The sequence below is a fragment of the Platalea leucorodia genome (genome assembly GCF_965183815.1).
Source record: "Platalea leucorodia genome assembly, chromosome: 14".
In the NCBI taxonomy this organism is placed as follows: domain Eukaryota; kingdom Metazoa; phylum Chordata; class Aves; order Pelecaniformes; family Threskiornithidae; genus Platalea; species Platalea leucorodia.
This window is the reverse complement of record NC_138836.1, coordinates 10,280,900-10,298,045: the sequence shown is the minus strand read 5'-3', so window position 1 is coordinate 10,298,045 and position 17,146 is coordinate 10,280,900. Positions and strand designations below refer to the sequence as shown.

At 37.6% G+C, this 17,146-nt stretch overlaps 1 protein-coding gene across 2 annotated transcripts in view; it reads right to left on the bottom strand.

The window, feature by feature from the left end:
- TBCD (tubulin folding cofactor D) overlaps positions 1-17,146 on the bottom strand; it is a 131,272-nt gene that overhangs the window by 113,565 nt on the left and 561 nt on the right. For both annotated transcript variants that reach the window (XM_082326585.1, XM_082326586.1), the window contains exons 2-8: positions 16,770-16,996; positions 13,270-13,320; positions 12,965-13,062; positions 12,116-12,217; positions 10,310-10,453; positions 9,411-9,466; positions 5,407-5,539 (exon numbers count right to left, since the gene is read on the bottom strand). In XM_082326585.1, coding sequence (XP_082182711.1) covers positions 5,407-5,539; positions 9,411-9,466; positions 10,310-10,453; positions 12,116-12,217; positions 12,965-13,062; positions 13,270-13,320; positions 16,770-16,962 — 777 coding nt within the window. In that variant the 5' untranslated portion in view covers positions 16,963-16,996. The remainder of the gene's footprint in view (positions 1-5,406; positions 5,540-9,410; positions 9,467-10,309; positions 10,454-12,115; positions 12,218-12,964; positions 13,063-13,269; positions 13,321-16,769; positions 16,997-17,146) is intronic.

Sequence of the window (17,146 nt, the reverse complement as noted above, 5' to 3'; positions counted from 1 at the left end):
GATTTTGGAATAAACACAGCTGGAAAAGCCAAATGTCTGAAAGGAAAAAAAAGTTCTGTTTGCACCCACTAACGTACACTGCAGGTCAGATATAAACTTCCATCAGATCACTGGTGTTTCAGCAAGTGGTACATCAGGTATTTCTCTGTATCAGAGAAAAGTTTAACAGCCATTTTTACCAAAAACCCAATTTTTATAAAAGTAAATAGGCAATAAGCAAACTGTTCAGAAGTACTCTTCAGATATTCAACACAGCAGGAAATCCAGTGTCTGGGGTTTTTTTCTGATTGTAGAAATGTCAAGAAAAGAAGTTTTCATTCCTTCTTTATGAGTCAAAGCATGCAAAAGCATTCACAAGCCCAAATTTCCCAAACTTTTGAGCTTACTAGATACATTTTCCAGGGACAATAAAAGAGCACTTTAACCAATGTTGGCTTTGGGGGCGGCGGTGGTGAAACAGTATGTGTTTTCTTCTGGCATGTGCTACAGTCATGCATGTAAGGCAAAATTACCATCTCAGAAAAATCTTGCAAGCCTAGAGCTTACAGGGGTTATACTAAGAGGAGGAATACATGATGCATGAACAGAAAACATATAAAAAAAAATAGAAAAAAGGACGAATCAGCATTACAGTATTCAGCTTAAACTTCCTGCCTCGAAGGAAGAAAAACATCCAAGGCACACCATTTCAAAAAATCTGATACAAACAAAATAATTAATAAGCTTGGTTTGCCACCTGCGTAGACATTTTAGTGTCAGTAACTAACAATACTGAAAGTAAGGAGCCTGTCTATTGGAGTATCCAGGCAATCAAAGTTACGCCATGGTCTCTTCACTTTAATGAGGACATACAGCGTACACCAACTTACCCAACCTGTTGAACTGTTGAAAAGTATGTGACTCCCTCTCTTATAAATAATTAAGCCACCTACAAATTAGAGAAAATCAGCGGTGTGCAAGCAATGACGACTGTCAAGTCTGGTTTTGCTTTAGAAATAGCATGGTGCAAGGAAAACAAAACCTAGTTTCTTAGTAATCACAGAAGAAACACCACACCTTCCAATTGTCTGCATAACCCACTTTAGGCCCGACCTTCATGAGATATATCAATCAGGATCATCTCCAGGACATGCTCCCCAAGCTATACAAATCACCATTAAGGGTGGCCTGACTGTTTGGTAGCAAGTATATCTTCCTGCCGAGCAGGAGACACAAGTCGGAATCTACCCTCTGGTTGTAACCAACCAAGTCAAGGATCGGGAGGATAATTTCAGCCTCTATGGGAAGAGAAGAAAATGATATCTTTCATTACTCTGGAGCACCCCCTAGTAGTCACACAACATCCAGGTCCAGGGAAAGCTATCAGCCATCCCTGCCTCCAGGCCAGATGCAGGGAGGTAAACAAGGTGAGGGAGGACATGCTGTCAGAACAAGAAGTTTGCTTGAAAGTATAGAATATTTAATAAATTATATGCGCAGCTAATGGTAAAATAGATTAGTTAAAGCCCTTGTTCTTACTATGTCTTCAACACAAATAGTACTCTTTCTGCAGGTCACGTATTTGTATTGATAATGCCATCATCACCGTGGTAATTAAGCTGACAAACATCAACACAGAGCCCAGTTAAATGGGTGGCAAAAGGAGTTAATTTTTCGTAAGACCTTAGTTACTTACCAGTTGAAAGCCTGAAAAGTTTAGACTAACACATAGAGAGCTAACAGCTCCTTTCCATCTTAACAAGACTACCCAAAAACACAGATTTGAAATACTTGGAAGAAAAAAAAGAATTAGCAGCTTGAGAGAGCACTGTAGTCTAACAGGAAAAGGAAACAGGCTTATGATAACAGAACTTCTGAACCTTGAACTAACCATGATACCTCTGGTGAAAAGGAAAAAACTCAGAAGTATCAAACAAGGCCATATTAAAATACTCTGTGCCACTGAAAAAGAGAGGAGATACAGCATTACCAGAGAGAGGTCAGTGCCCTTGGTATCTGCAGACACAAGAATTTTCTTCTTCTCCTTATATCGACACTGCTTTTTGTACACCTTTATCACCGAACCACTAAGCAACAACACCTTTTTAAAAAAATAACGCCAGTAGACAATCCTAGCATCACTAATTCTTTGAGAATGCCAAAAATATAGAGACTTGGGAAACATTCTATTTGGAAATATTCTATTTTTGTGCCTCTGGGTCTGAAAGAATAGAGTTAGAGAGTTCTTTCTTCCCTGGAGCAAAATTTACATAAGCATGTAGCTATTGCTAAATAACTTTTGCATTAGAGACAGCTCAGGGAAATGCCCTGTTCTTAAGACTCTCGAGTTTCATCAGATCACTGTGTAGGGCGTTTTATTTTTTTTAATTATTACTCACACTTGTGTACTGAATCACTTATAAAACAAATAAGGTTTAATAAGTTTCAATGCCCAAGGCTACCTCAACATGATGACATCTCTGTCACGCAAGAACTGGGAGTGCTACACCCTGCAGCAATAACTAAAAAGCTGTTTGATATAATGGCAGGTTTAAAAGCAAACCTCCAGACCAAGAGAATTTAAAATGCAGATTCTTGAAACAGGTTAGAAGTTTCCTTCAAGTAAACAAATGTTATAAAAAAAGCAGCAATTTTTTATTAATCCAACATTTATAATCCTTCAAATACACAAAGTATCCAAGCACAAAAGTGAATTTAATTCAATACTGCAATGTTAGTTTCAGCAAAAGAGGACAGTTTTAAAAACTGAATCTGAAATACTGCAAGCAAAGACTCCTGCTAGCACACACCTGTTGTGAAATGATATATTACTGGCGACAGGTGTAAAGAAAAAAAAAAAGAAAAAAGCATCAGTGGAATTAAAATGTGTAATGCAGGCTGCGTGTTTCAACAAGAATCATGAAACAGTAGTACTTGTTCTACACATAATGCTGAGTTAGATTAAACAGTAGCATACCTAATCACCAAGACTTAAGGCCACGAAGAGGCAGATCAAAGTGCAGCAACGTCGAACTACTCACTGCATACCTAACTTGCAGTTTCAGTTCATTGAAATGCAAGAGTTTCATGTCTTTTTAAAAGTTTGGCCATGCCAATCTCACTACAAGCTATTTCCTAAATGCAGATCATAAACAGCATAATATCAGAATCCAACTGAAACCCACCCTATTAGGGGCTACCCTAAACTGACCCGATGAAGAGAGAGCAAGACTTTTTATCCCCACCCTGGTGGGTTACATTCCCGAAACCTGCCTTGCTGAACTCACCAGAAACTGAAAAATGTACTTTTTTCTCTTGCTTGTTCAGAGGGAAATGCCCAGGCAACTACACGTGGACTCTTAAAGTAACAACTTGCTGGAGGAATCCAAGGGCAAAGAATCCTGAAGCTTGTTGACACAAGTTTTAGTCGTCCCTCGTGAAGATGTGTTCTGCTTTACACACTTAGCAATTACTTATTATGTTTCTGCAGACTTTTAGAATCTTGTATGTTTAGGAGAAAAGATTTACTTATTTTAAACACTGCTTTTATTTTCAGCTGATTTTTGGGTTTAACAACGTCTATTGCTACAAGTGTGTTACAAAATTCTAATATTAAACTCTTGAAATAAATATTTCCTACTCCACTTAAGCATGTCTGTGTACACACATACCTGCATACATATCATTCTGAAAACCTTTATTCCCTAATGAGATAATTCGTGCTTACATTGTAGTAACTGAAATTAAAAATTGAAGACTGAATGCAAGAAAAAGCTTGAAAAATTCAGTCTGCTCCTACCTACCAACTGGAGCAGGAGTTATGAGCTGTAGGACACAAAACTGGCCTGATAAATACTGTCTCGTATCCCACAGAGAAGGAAAAAAATCATATAAATGCAAGAAGGCAGGCTTCTGCTTCCAGGTATATTGTATCACATTCTAGTTTCGATCCTACTTGTTAAGTATTCACCTGTTTCGCTTAGTATGCACTAATGAACAGGTGGATAGAGCCAAAGCCAAACTCAAAGGAATTATGACAAAACCCTAATGTATTATACATCCTACAGGTCTCATCATGCACCTAGAATGGCAAACAGTCAGTCTCCCTTTCCAGATCTGACAATAAAATGATGAAACATCATTCTGCCTTTTGAAACGTACTGCAATGCATACAAATAATGCTTCCTCCTGCTTAAGCAGCAAGTCCTAAGTTATTCTAAATATAGATCATTTCTTGTATCTTCTGATTTGGAAGAGCTGCTAGAGAAACGAAACCAAAAAAAAAAAAAAATACCCACACCACACACTTGTTCCAGAACTTTGCTTTGATGTTTAGTAACATACTGCATACGAGTCCTCATAGCAATTATTTAAAAAGAGCTGCAAAATTATGCAAATTATAGAAACTCATACAAACACCAGCAAATCCTTAAACCTGTACAAAGACCGTGCAAGAGCACGTCATCTGACTTCGCTTGTGCTACCTCGACTTTGGTCAACAACAAAAACACGAAGGAACAACTCCACCCATGCAAACTCTTCCATTCCACCCAAATGCATTTGGACTTCAAAATGGCAACAGATACCAGAAATTTAAGTATTTCAAAATGCACACCAACACTTTTAAGGGTGTAAAACTACAAGAAAGCTTTTATAAAAAGATATTCTTAGAATGTACAAGAGGAGTGCTATCATATACTAGTGGTTCAGGTATTACAGATTTTTTCCCATGCATAGTATATAAATTTTAAATCCCAAACTAAGAATTCAGCTCTTTAAGTCATAAACTATTGTTACTTCACAAGGTAAGGAGCATTAAACAAAAACCTGTTCAGATTAGTAAGCAAAACCACAAGAAATAGTGCATTTTTTCAGACTACTCAAGGACACTGTCTAACAAGTTTAGTATGTCTTATTAAAACCATTCAGAACAGTATTTCGGTTGAAGAAGAAAAGATACAACTTTCAAGAATCACTTGCATTTTGGTTACCAGTTCTGAAAAGTCTAGGAGGGACCACTACTATATCAGAAGCCCAACCTCTTCATTTTGTACAGTTCCAATTATTAAATTTATTTCAAAGATTTGGTTCAAAGCAAAAAAAACCACCAACCAACCAACCCAAACTGCATTATGAAATGACTACTAATATACAATCAGGTATTTAAAAAGCATTTTTGAGAGTTATTGATCAGTATCTATACTGTTAACTTCACTTTCATTTGGTGATGACAAAAATACTTAAAGAAAATACAAATACATGGGAAGTGACATCTTCAAAACTGTTGTGGGGGAAATTCTAGCTGTGTCTTATCCTTTTTTAATAAGCAGGAACCTCTCTGTGCATTTGCTATTAAATGTCTACCATAGCAGTACCGTATAAGCATAAATACAATCATCTACCTTTTAAAGGAAAAACAGTATTTACCAGGGCCTGGAGCATGCCGTTCACAACAACAGTCCCCTCCATGGTCTGGAAGGAGGATTTAGATAACATTGAAAGTGTCCAGTCCAGGAAGTCTGCCATCCTTTTTTGCCTGACATCAGGGCGGACAATAAATCTGTCACAGAAAAAAACAAAACGCTGCAGTTACAAACTTTATGACTCTCAATGAAAAATAATTTTTCCTGCTATCCAAACTGGTTGCAGTTCCTAAAAACAATTCTCCAATGGATATTTTCCTAAATCACTGAGGGTGGGAACACTCCAAACCATCCTATGTTTAGCCCTTCTGTTTCCGAGCAAGGCTCTCACCCAGAATTTCACTTTCACTTCAAACCAACCTATAAACTTGGATTCTAGAGGCTTCTCATCTTAACTGTAAAGCAACAAACTTTCCAAAGGTCCCACATAAAAATTATTTTCATTAGAATTAGTGAAAAACAGAAACAAACACAAGGATTCTCCACCATCCTCACCAAGAACAGCTATTCTGCAAATCTGAAAATTGGTGCAAATCAACAGTTGGTCCATACCGCACTGTTATCAGCCAGGCCCATAAGGAGTTCTCATCAGTGCTATGTTTGGTTTTCTGGATATTTGAAAAGTTCCAATGCCTGTTTTTTAGCACACTGGATGGGTCAAGAGATGCATTTTTACCTATCTTACAGAGGGTGAAAGAGGTGCATCATGGTTAAACTACTTCCCTAAACCTATACTCAGTCATCATCAGTGCCAGCCAAGCTACAGTTAGGGCATCTGATTCAGATCTAATTTAGAATTCTTAGCACCTAAAAATTAGGGTCCTGTTCCAGCAGAGATTCAGACTAAATTAAGAAACTTTGTCCTCAATGCAATCAAAGGAAACAAGGTACATGGGAAAGTCCACGAAAGGAGGATGCTTAAAGAAGGACATACACAGAGCCTGTATCTGGTTACTTTATACACCCACAAATTAAACGGGGAACTGCACCAAGAGCTAACTAACGGGGAATATTAAATACAGAGAACACAGGGAACAGTGGCAGACATGCGATCACTTGAATTGTCTTCAGAGTCACTATCTCTTGTGTTCAGCAATAGAACAATGAGGATTTGGGGGAGGGATGGGGGGGGGGTGGCTTGTTTTATAACAGAGCAGCAAGGACAAAGCCTTCTTTTGCACAATAGCGCAGGTAACAGAAGTAACCTGTAAAGTAGATGAACTGGTTCCTAGACCCTCTCTGAGCCCAAAGGAGTTTAAATCTTAATTTCTCAAAGGAGTGCCCTAACCTCCAGACTAGAAGCAAGACAGGGATAAGCCTCATCTTCTCCTACGGCAACCGGGTCACTGAGCAGACAGAAAAGAAACTCATGAAACAAACTCCAGCTCCTTTGCCCTATGAAAAGAAAATTACTTTGGAAAACAGAAAGTCTTGGATCCTGATGTTTCTAAACTTCACCTGAAACTCAGACTCGTTAGAGCAGGAACCAGAACCCAGACTTCCCCTTCCTCCCCAAGGAGTTTCCTAGGCAGTGTGTTACAGAGTTAGACTCTTGTATCTTATCTCTCTGTCCGTCCTAGGACTTCTGTATTCCTGCCTACCGTCTGACTTCAGTAAGATGAAACAGTGATCTCATCTCAGACTAACTATGCCCGCTCATTAAAGAACTGTTTTGGGATGTGAACGCAGGGAATTCAAGTGCACACCAAGGCCAAAAGGCCTTGGACCTGGGTTTTCTAATTCCTGGTGTTTTAATCATTAGGCTATCTTGAAAATGGTGTTTTCATAATAAACTAAATAATTATAAGTACACTAAATAGTAATTTTGCTCTCATTACAGTCTTACGCACCTTGATGCAGCTGGTACTAGAACCAGCTTAATGTATTCTATCACCTTATTTGTTATGGATATATACTTTGAATAAAAACTAATTCAGCCAATAAAATGGAGGTGAAGACAACATGAGACAACTGCTAATAACACGCCTGCATGGTACCCTGCATTAGGATGCAAGGCACTTATGAAATCCCCCTGAAATCCAGGGCTGAGCACTGCATGAACACAAAGTTTTGCTGAATGTAATGCTATAAGCAATCGCGTAACTATATACATGCTTCCACTAGTAATTTATTTTTACAGATACCCTGGAGTGCAAATGAAGTGCAAATTCAATTTGTATAATGTGATGAAAGAATCTTTTTAAATTACTGTCATCCTTACTCGAGAAGGCTTCCAAATACTGGATGTACCTTCAAGAGTCTACCACAGTTGGTTGATTTGGGGTTTTTTTCTGGATTTTTAGGAAGCGAAGAAGATAAAGGGCACATATGAATGCTCAAGAGTAATTCACCCTGTGTCACACTTTCACCTCAAATCCTCTGCTTCTGTCAACTTGTGACAAGACGGATTACCAACACAGATAGATAAAAATCCTAGAAAAGCAACTTCCAATTATCACTTCCAAAATGGCTGCAAAAACTAATTAGGATAAGGAGACAAACCTACATTCTGTCACATGGAAATAAGTATGTAACAGACAAGATTATTTATTAAAGACTATTCAAATAATTCATGCATTCACTTAAATTTTGCTCTAAAATATTTCAGAGTAAATCAGAAAAGTACAGGACTCGTCACCAGACAACTATGATTCTAGTCTCAACTCCTTCATGAATTTTCCACATGACACTGTCAGTTCTAAAACAAAAACATGTTTGTTTTGTCATCAGACTCAGAACTGTAGCATTATACTCACTAAACACAAATTTCTAAAGCATTGAGTCCCATGACTGAAGTTCAGAATAAATTTAAACTAAGTACACGGACAGTTATTTCCCAAAAAGACAGTTAGGATCTGCTCTACTAAATGTTATATTTAATAACTATTTTGATACAAGTAATCCCACAAATTTTGTGTTTCTTAACCCAGAGAAAAACGTTAACACCGATTTTATTGTTCAGACTAGCTACCCACATCCACTATCATCATTTCATCTTGTTCAGCCTACAGAGCCTCTGCTCCTACAGCTACACTGGCAAAACTACGCTGGCAGAGCCCCCTAGCGTAGAGAGAGTGTATGCTAGTAGAAAGATTTTGGGGGTTTGCTTGCTTTAAAAAGAAAGAAAAACGAAAAGAAAAACCACGCGACAAACTGAGTTGACTAGAGTCTTCTTCCGCTAGAATATATTGGAACATGGACTGTGATATACACTGGAAAAACGACGCATGTGTACTAGCAGAGTTTTACGGTCTTTGTAATTTATTTTCATATGCATCACAAATGAAACCAATCTCCACTAATGCACTAGGAGAGGAAAGAAGAGATACAGAAGTTCATTTCAAATTTATAAACAAGCCTAGCATCAGTATTACTGAAGTGATGCAGAAAATGTCAGAACAACTGCACCTGTGTCACAGTGTTCCGTGTCTGAATACCAACCATGTAAAACAATGGGATTTAGAAAGTTCTGTTATCCTACACCTGCTTCATTTGATGAATTATTCAACAACAATAAACCTAAGAAAACAGAAGCATTGTTTTCTAGATAAGAGAATGAAGAAAGTGACAAGAGGGATATAAAGAAAGAAATTGTAGCATTACTATTTCCTTTTACATAACTTAAGGACTTCTAGGAAACATCAAGCCACTAATATTAGATACCAATTCTCTATTTACCATGCAGGACACTGCAAAAATCAGCAGCAACACAGAGTATCTTTCTGAAACCCTGTAGCACAAACCAGTCCCTAGAAGGCAATTTGAACAGTATCCTGTTAGCAGTATCACTTGTGATAGACACCTGTTCCTCTAGTAAGAAGAAAACACAGCATTTCCAATAATAAACACACCACTGGATCTGATTCAAGCAAGTTTAACATCCCACATACAGCTGGCAACTTGCAGTCCTCCCAACGCTGTCATTAGTAGCATGTCAGACTAATAAATGGCAGGAGAAATGGGAGCTAGCTTTTTTCCTTTCTGCCAAGAAGCACAAAAGAGACTTACTTTGAAACCAGTACAGCAGCTGCATCGCGAGCCTTATCACTGACAACCAAGTAACACTAAAGGTAAAAGAAAACTAACTGTAAAAGAATTCATGCATGTAGATTTAATAACAACTACGTAACAACTTTGTACATGAGTATACTACTTTATACTTATGATTACAAACATTATTATGATTACATATACTATGCAATTATTACAATTACAAACTGAGCTTAAGATCATAAAAAAATCAATTTCCTGTTTAACAAACTGTATCTCAGACCACAAAGTCTCCCTTCTAGTGTCTTTCAAAGCAAGTTTACCTTTACTGAAACCTTAACTTACAGTCATATTTGTGCTGCTACATGCCTACAAGTGATAAGCCACTGAAGTGCTGCAAATGTCAAAAGCATAAGCTGTTCAGGTATTTGTGGGGAGGGGGTTGTTTATTTTTATCTTAAAGGGATGACAAGTTAGCCTGTTCAGTTTACGGCTAGTGAAACTTTATTATCTTTGTTTAAAATTCTTCATGCAGTCATAGCTTCCAATGTTACTCACCCTGATCGAATTATAATTTCCTATATAAATCATCAAACTTGGCTTTCAGAAAAAGCTAGCTAGTATTTTCAAACCCTAAAAGCTGTTAACATAATCAAAGGCATGCATTCATATCAGATAGTCATAAAATAAGATAGTTTATTACTTCAGGCAAAACAAGTAACAGTCTCATCTGACACTAAAGCAGCAAAGAACATACTGAACATTCAAAAACTATGGAGAAGTTCTTTACAGATTAGATACAGAAAATATGGGCTTAAATAATATTCTGAAAAGACAATAATTTATTACATATTGAAAGATTAAGCCTAAGAAAAATATCACAGGTTTGAAAGCATTACAAGATGTATTATACTTACTTTTGCTATTTCAAGTATGCGATCCATTGTTGGCATACGAGCATGCCCTCCCTCAGAAATATTTCCATCAAAACGGGCCAGATCAAAAGGAATCAAGCATATCATGGAGAGCCATAATAAAAGCATATAACGAGTTTCCCAAGTCTGGAAAAGAATGGTTAAACAAAATATACACTCCATTTTCTGGAACATAGTCCAACAAAGAGCCTGGAGCACAAACCATCCGCTAGCTCCAAGGAACTTTCAAAGTAAGACGATGAAGAAAACTCCGAACCTGAATGCTCTGAAACACCAAAGGAGACAGAACTACAAGAGATTCCAAACAGGAAAACTGTAACAAAATTAATGGACCCTCCCCTCTGAATCTGAAATCTAGACACCTAGACAAGTTTATTTCCTTCCCAAAGGAAAACTGCATGTTGCCATTTTCCTGTTTTCTCCTTCCCTAAGCCCACTTGTGCCTCCAGTCAGAAATATGAGAGAAATATGTTCTTCTTCCTAATTTCTTATGTATAGCTTTCACAGGTTCACTGAAACAACTTTAGACGTGTTTTGAGAGACAGACAGACAGACAAGAAGAAACTTTTACAAGCTTTAAAGCTGTACATCAACAACAACGGCAAAGTAGTCAGAAGCAATAATGCTTATTAAAAAATTATTTTAATTTAGAGCAGCAATAAAATTAGTCTTCATATCCATGATTTTTGTTACTTATAATAGACTATGATCTCTCTTAAAATTCAGCTATCTTAATAAGCCTTCTGGAATTCTTATTTTTCCTCATGCAAAAATATAAGAATATGAACTACGGTATCTTGGAGTTGGACTCAATGATCCATATGGGTCCCGTCCAACTCGAGACATTCTACGATTCTATGATCTCAATCCATGCTTAAAAATTCCTTGCTTAAATATTTTTTCAAATCAGAATTCTTGCCCAGAACATTCCCAGCCAAATAAAACTTTAAATCAGGACACATAATGAAGTGGTGTCACGCTGTTTTTCAAACTGCAAACAGGTAGAAAAAAATCCTAAATTCTGTGTTATTTTTTCACACCCAGCAATATTTTATCAAAAGGCAAAAATCCAAGCGATTCATGCCTCATGCCATAATTGTGCAATTTTCTCCAATCTTCACCTCCCTCCTTTCAAAAAAGAAAAAAAAAAAACCAAAATAACAGAAAAAAAAAAACCTTACAGATCTGAAGATAGATATTGGGGGGTTGGGGAAGAATAAAACATCTTATGAAATTAAACAAGAAAAATTAATTATCTATCTTCTTCATTTTTTCATCAAAATAGAAGTTCTCATACCAACTTTGACAAAACCCACACGTTTAAAAACCAGACTATTTCTATTAAGAAATAGGAATAAATACATAAAACCTAAAATACCCCACTTCCTGTGATTTGACTTTTATGACTTCAGGCTAAATTAACATGACCGTTAATGATACAGGTACTCTTTTTAGAAGTTCAATATCTTTTACTGCCTTTCTTATTTCTGTTGTTTCAATTAATTTGTTCCCTTATAAGAGTGGTTAAAGATTTTACTTGCACCTCAACTGCCATCGCTTCCAAATCCTTAGAACATATCCCATGAAAGAAAAACACAAGATCTCTCCTTCAATAAGACATTTCTCTTCTGACAAGATGATTTTCATACTAAATCCAGATGTTCAGTTAACACCTGACGGGGCGTATCACTGCTTTATATGCTTTTTTCCAGATTTTTTTCTTACATTGTTCACCAGTTTTTTCTGCATGAGACATAAAAGTTAAAAAAAAGTACAGCAAGTTCTCACCTCAGAGTCTTTTGGATTCTGGTCTACAAGCATATCCAAAACAGGCTGTAGATCACCTACTTCATGAGGAAACAGCCGGAGGAAAAGTTTGTACCCTCTCACCTATAACAGAAAGTTTCAAAATTTAGTAAGTCATCTGGCATCGTCAAGTACTGAGGAAAAAGAAAAGACCCTTTAAGCAGCTTCTTGTATGTGATCCTCGTGTAGTAAGAGCAGTAAGGGTATGAATTAAGGTCTTAAATACCTTGAGATTTTTGTGTTCTTACAAACTTGTTAAGAATTAATGGAATGATAATGCTTTAACTTTAAAACAAGGGGACCTCTGGAGATTGTCTGGTCCAACTCTACTGCTGAAGCACCGCCACCTACAGCAGGCTGCCCAGGACCATGTCCAGTTGGGTATTCGGTATCTCCAGGGATGGAAACTCCACAACCCCTCTGAGCAATCTATTCCAGTCTTCAACCCTCACAGTCAAAAAATGTTTTCTTATGTTCAGATGGGAATTCCACAATCCATCTCATTCTTCATCATATTAAAGTACGATCTTTTAACATTATGACTCTTGCTTTATCACTCAGTATCTCAATGTCTGCAATTTTTTTTGGCATTCAGACATTGACTTTTAATACTCTGGATCATTAAGTAACATAAGCTATCACGAAAATCATAAAAAAGAGAACTAATGTTTCACGGTACAGTTTAAAACATTTAATTGCATTACTTAGACAATTATTTATTTATTTTATTATTTTTGAAAATGTGACTTTGCTAAAGTTATTTAAACAACAAAGAAAATACTGGAAACTTACACATTTCACTTACAGAATGTTAAATTTCGGGGGTTTTACCTTTGTAATGATGTAAAGAAACTTAAAAGCCAAGTGAACTAGCGGGGGAGGAGATCCATTGTCCCGTACTATATCCAACAATGAATTCATCATCCACTCTAATGCAATGAGAGAAAAAAAAAAAAAAGTGAGACTACGTGCAGTTAGCTTACAGTTTCTCATACTTCTAATAATAAAGAGGGAGATAGTAGTCATAATATAAGTAGTATCAACCACAGCAATCTTGTGATGCAAATATGGACCTTCTAGTTTAACAGATTTTCAAGTACATACACAAAAAAAGTATTTAAAGATGACATTCCTACCTAAGTGGCGATCCAACAAGTGAGGTTGCTCCTGGTACTTGTCCATTATACCTGAAAAGGAAAAGATATCTGTAATAAGCTATTCAAATTAAAGGCTCTTACAGGCGTTAATTGTGAGATACACTCCTGATTCTAGACTGCTTTAGCCTAAGATTTCAGCATCCTTGAGCTAAGTGCTGCCACCACCTGTAAGCGAGGTCAAAAAGTAAGAAAACTACAGAGAAGTAACTGTGAAAATACAGTCTGTCCACTTCTGCGGTGCCATCGTTTACCTGCATTGAATCATAAACTCCCTTCCAGGAGTCTCTCAAATTACTGTGGACAAATCCCACAGCTAGATGAAACAAGCAATCACTCAGTTTGTTGCTGCCCTTCACTGCAGAGCTCTTTGTGGCTCTCCTTTCCTACGTGCAACTTACCAGCACACTGTTTCTGATGGAACTCTGCAACCAGAGAACATCAAACCACTACAGACTGTAGTTGCTCCAGCTGTACCCGCTTTACACTGCACTCTTACCCACACAGCAACCAGCGTGCTGCTTCACACCTTTCTGCCCTGCTGTTCACACCTTCTTCATTAATGTATGGAATCCCACCTACTTTTACACACTGTTCTATTTGTTAGCATGTCAAATTATTGTCTTTAAAAACACAAACACATAAAGATATCTCAACATCGAGAAGTGTAGTAGCATGACACTTTTCCAACCCTGAGGCTAATACAGCCGTGGGGAAATTCTCCCTGGACACACTGGGTTTCACCACAAGGCTATCTTCCTTCCCATGCCTGGAACTTATTTAAAGATATAGCTGCACCACTGAGGATCTGTACTGAAACAGGGTACAGGCATTGCAAAATTCACATCTCTGTTTTGAGCTACCTTACTATAGCAGAAGAAACAACATAGTGCTACTACGCAAGTGAAGGTGCTCTTCACAATTCTCAGAACTAGTTTTTTATTTTGAAATAGAACACAGAAATTATTCAGCAAAGAACAAAGAATCCCTGACATATTTTAACCTGGACAAATACAAACCGTAGCTATTATTATCTGTGCTCCTCTAAACTTTTCACATTACTTTATTTTGCTGCCAGTACTATGTTATCTTCCTTTTGGGAACTGACTTGAGGAAAGACAAATTGAAATTGAATATTGAAAAAAAAACTAAGAACAACTTGCCACAGTTTTTAGAAACAAAAGCATTTCAATTTAAACCTACAATCAACAAAAAGCAGCTACAGAAATGAAAGCTGGATTTCAGAAGAGATCAGCAAGTGATGCATTATTGCACTGGAGGTTGTCTGGCTCATTTTAGATATATGGTCAGAAAACAGCTTTTTAATTAGAAAACTAAAATATGTTCTTAAACTCTCCTTTTCCTGCATTTGTTCCTCTCTCAAACAATTTTGCTCTCTATCCCCTTTCTCCACTTTTCACATCAACACTTAGATTTAAGACATAACTAAACTTCAACAGTGCTGTAGCTGACCAGTGGATGACACTGCACAACCACTTTGAAGACACCAGCCAGCCCAACAGTATCCTTCCAGTAACTTGTACAATTCCATTGGGATACCATAGTGCTGTCTACTACCAAGAGGGAAGCCTGAGCTCCTAATCATCACGAACTTCCCGTTGTAATAAATGATGCCTTAAGCTATGTACAAATAACAGAACTAATGAATACAAGAAATTCCATCAACACTCAAAGCAATAGCTCTCAAGTAGAAATGGAACGTAACAGCAAATTCCTTATCTTGCCAAATTGTTTTCCCAGATCATGGTCTGGCAATCTAAAGTAAAACCCCAAATCTAAACGCTGAAGATAATGAACTGAAAAAAAAGTTCCTCTAATGTTATTATATCAAAAAAAGATCCTCCTAAATTTTCCTACAAAATTATAACTGCAGATCAAACTATCTTCCAAACTTCTGTTTCTAACAGTTCACAAAAAAAAAAAAAAAAAAAAAAAGAGCATCACATGTTTTTGTGAATGCTTTGGAGATCTGCGTTACAATCGTCTGTGACTGATCATTACTGTGTTATCTGCATACAGATTAAAGGTATTCCCTAAGCTTCAATGTTATATCCCACACATTTAGCCTATTACCATATTTGCGACATTTTGCCCAAGAAGGATCAAATGATACCTTATGACACTAAATATTATAACCAAATATTGGCCAAGATGTACAGTGCTTATCAGTTTTAAGTATACTAACACTGTATTTACTGGACAATGATACGCTCTTCTGATGCTTATCATACAGCAATATCCCCCTACCTTCAAAGGACCGGCTCCCAGTAAGTGCAAGTCACAGGTTTCAGTGTGTAGCAAAGCAATCTTTCCCATAAGAACTGACGTGATAGAGTGGAGATGCATGCACAAAGTTCACAAATACAATTTAAATACACAGAGACAGTATATATGATATGAAAGACAGAGAGGCATAGCAAGATGATTGGTTGGAGGAGATGATGCCCTTTCAGACACTGAGATTTTTTTCAGTAATTGCTTTTCTATCCCATCAAATTCTGCCATTTCATCTGTGGTACCGAACAATCAATACGAATATAAGTGCTCTTGCTACTTCTTTCTGAGCATGTTCATCATTAGCCTCAACTGAGTGTTCCATCTGAGAAGTCAATCGAGTATAGTTCTACTGAGTAACTTCTGCAGGGTCAGATTTCCAAATACTGGGTATTCTGGTTTATTGTTTGCCTATCTAGTTTCTTTTTGTCAAAAACAAAGACACTGTATCAATATTTTTACTGTAAGTTTCTGCAATTTCATCATTTTTGCAAAAGTACTTACAAGAGACTAGTCCACTTGATTTGTAAATACATGAAACTTTCAATTAAATTTTGCAAATCTTCTGGTCAGAATATTGGATTCAATACACAGATGTGCATTATAACAGGCTAATTACCTAGGACACTGCTACATGCACGTAATTATACCACTGCTACATTCAGCTGAGGTCTAGAAGCAGAACAGCTTTCACTATATGGCACAAAAGCTCAGCTACTAGGTCAGATCCAAGTTGCCTCCACTCAGAAACAATTACATGATCTGTATGGAGTCAGCTGCCCTTCACATTTCCTATGAAATACGAAAGTAAAAATATGAAATTATCACTTTAAAGCTCAAAATGTATGCATTTTTAACAAGTAATCAGGTACAAAAATGGCTTTATTTGACAGACATACAAACTTTAACTAAATTCTTGCCTGCATTTGAATAGGAAACTGGAGGCTAAACATGGGTCAGAAATCAGATTTCTTAAATCCAAGACCTGGGGTTTCATTTACGGTAGTTAAATACTATGTAATAATGGAATATATATCTGGAAAACAAAATAAGTAAAATAAATCTAAACTACCTGTTGATAAAGTTCCAGCATTATCACTAATCCAAAATTAGCGTTTTAGTCCTTTCTTGGTAATAAATTCCTTTAAGCAATATAAGAACATGCTCCCGTTGGATGATGCGCTCACCTATGAATTTTTCCATGGTCATTTCTCGAGCCACCAGATCCCCACAGACTCCCTTCAGGCTACCGATGAGCCCCCCGACTTCCTGACTCTCTGTGAAGCTCTCCAGGATGTTTCTCGTGGTGACGACGCCTGGCTCCCGATTCTTGCCTTCCTCTGGCTCCGACCCCGCTCCGTCCATCTCGCCCAAAGCCATGCCCGAGGCCGGCCCTCAGCGCCTCCTGTAACAGCTGGGCAGAGCAACGGCCGGTCAGTCACGCTGGCCCTCCCGCCGGGCGCGGAGCGCGGTACGCGAAGCTGAGGCGACCCCTCCCCGCCGCCGCCGCCGCCGCCGCTCCTCACACACGGCTCGCACCCGCCCGCCGCCCGGCCCCGCCCGC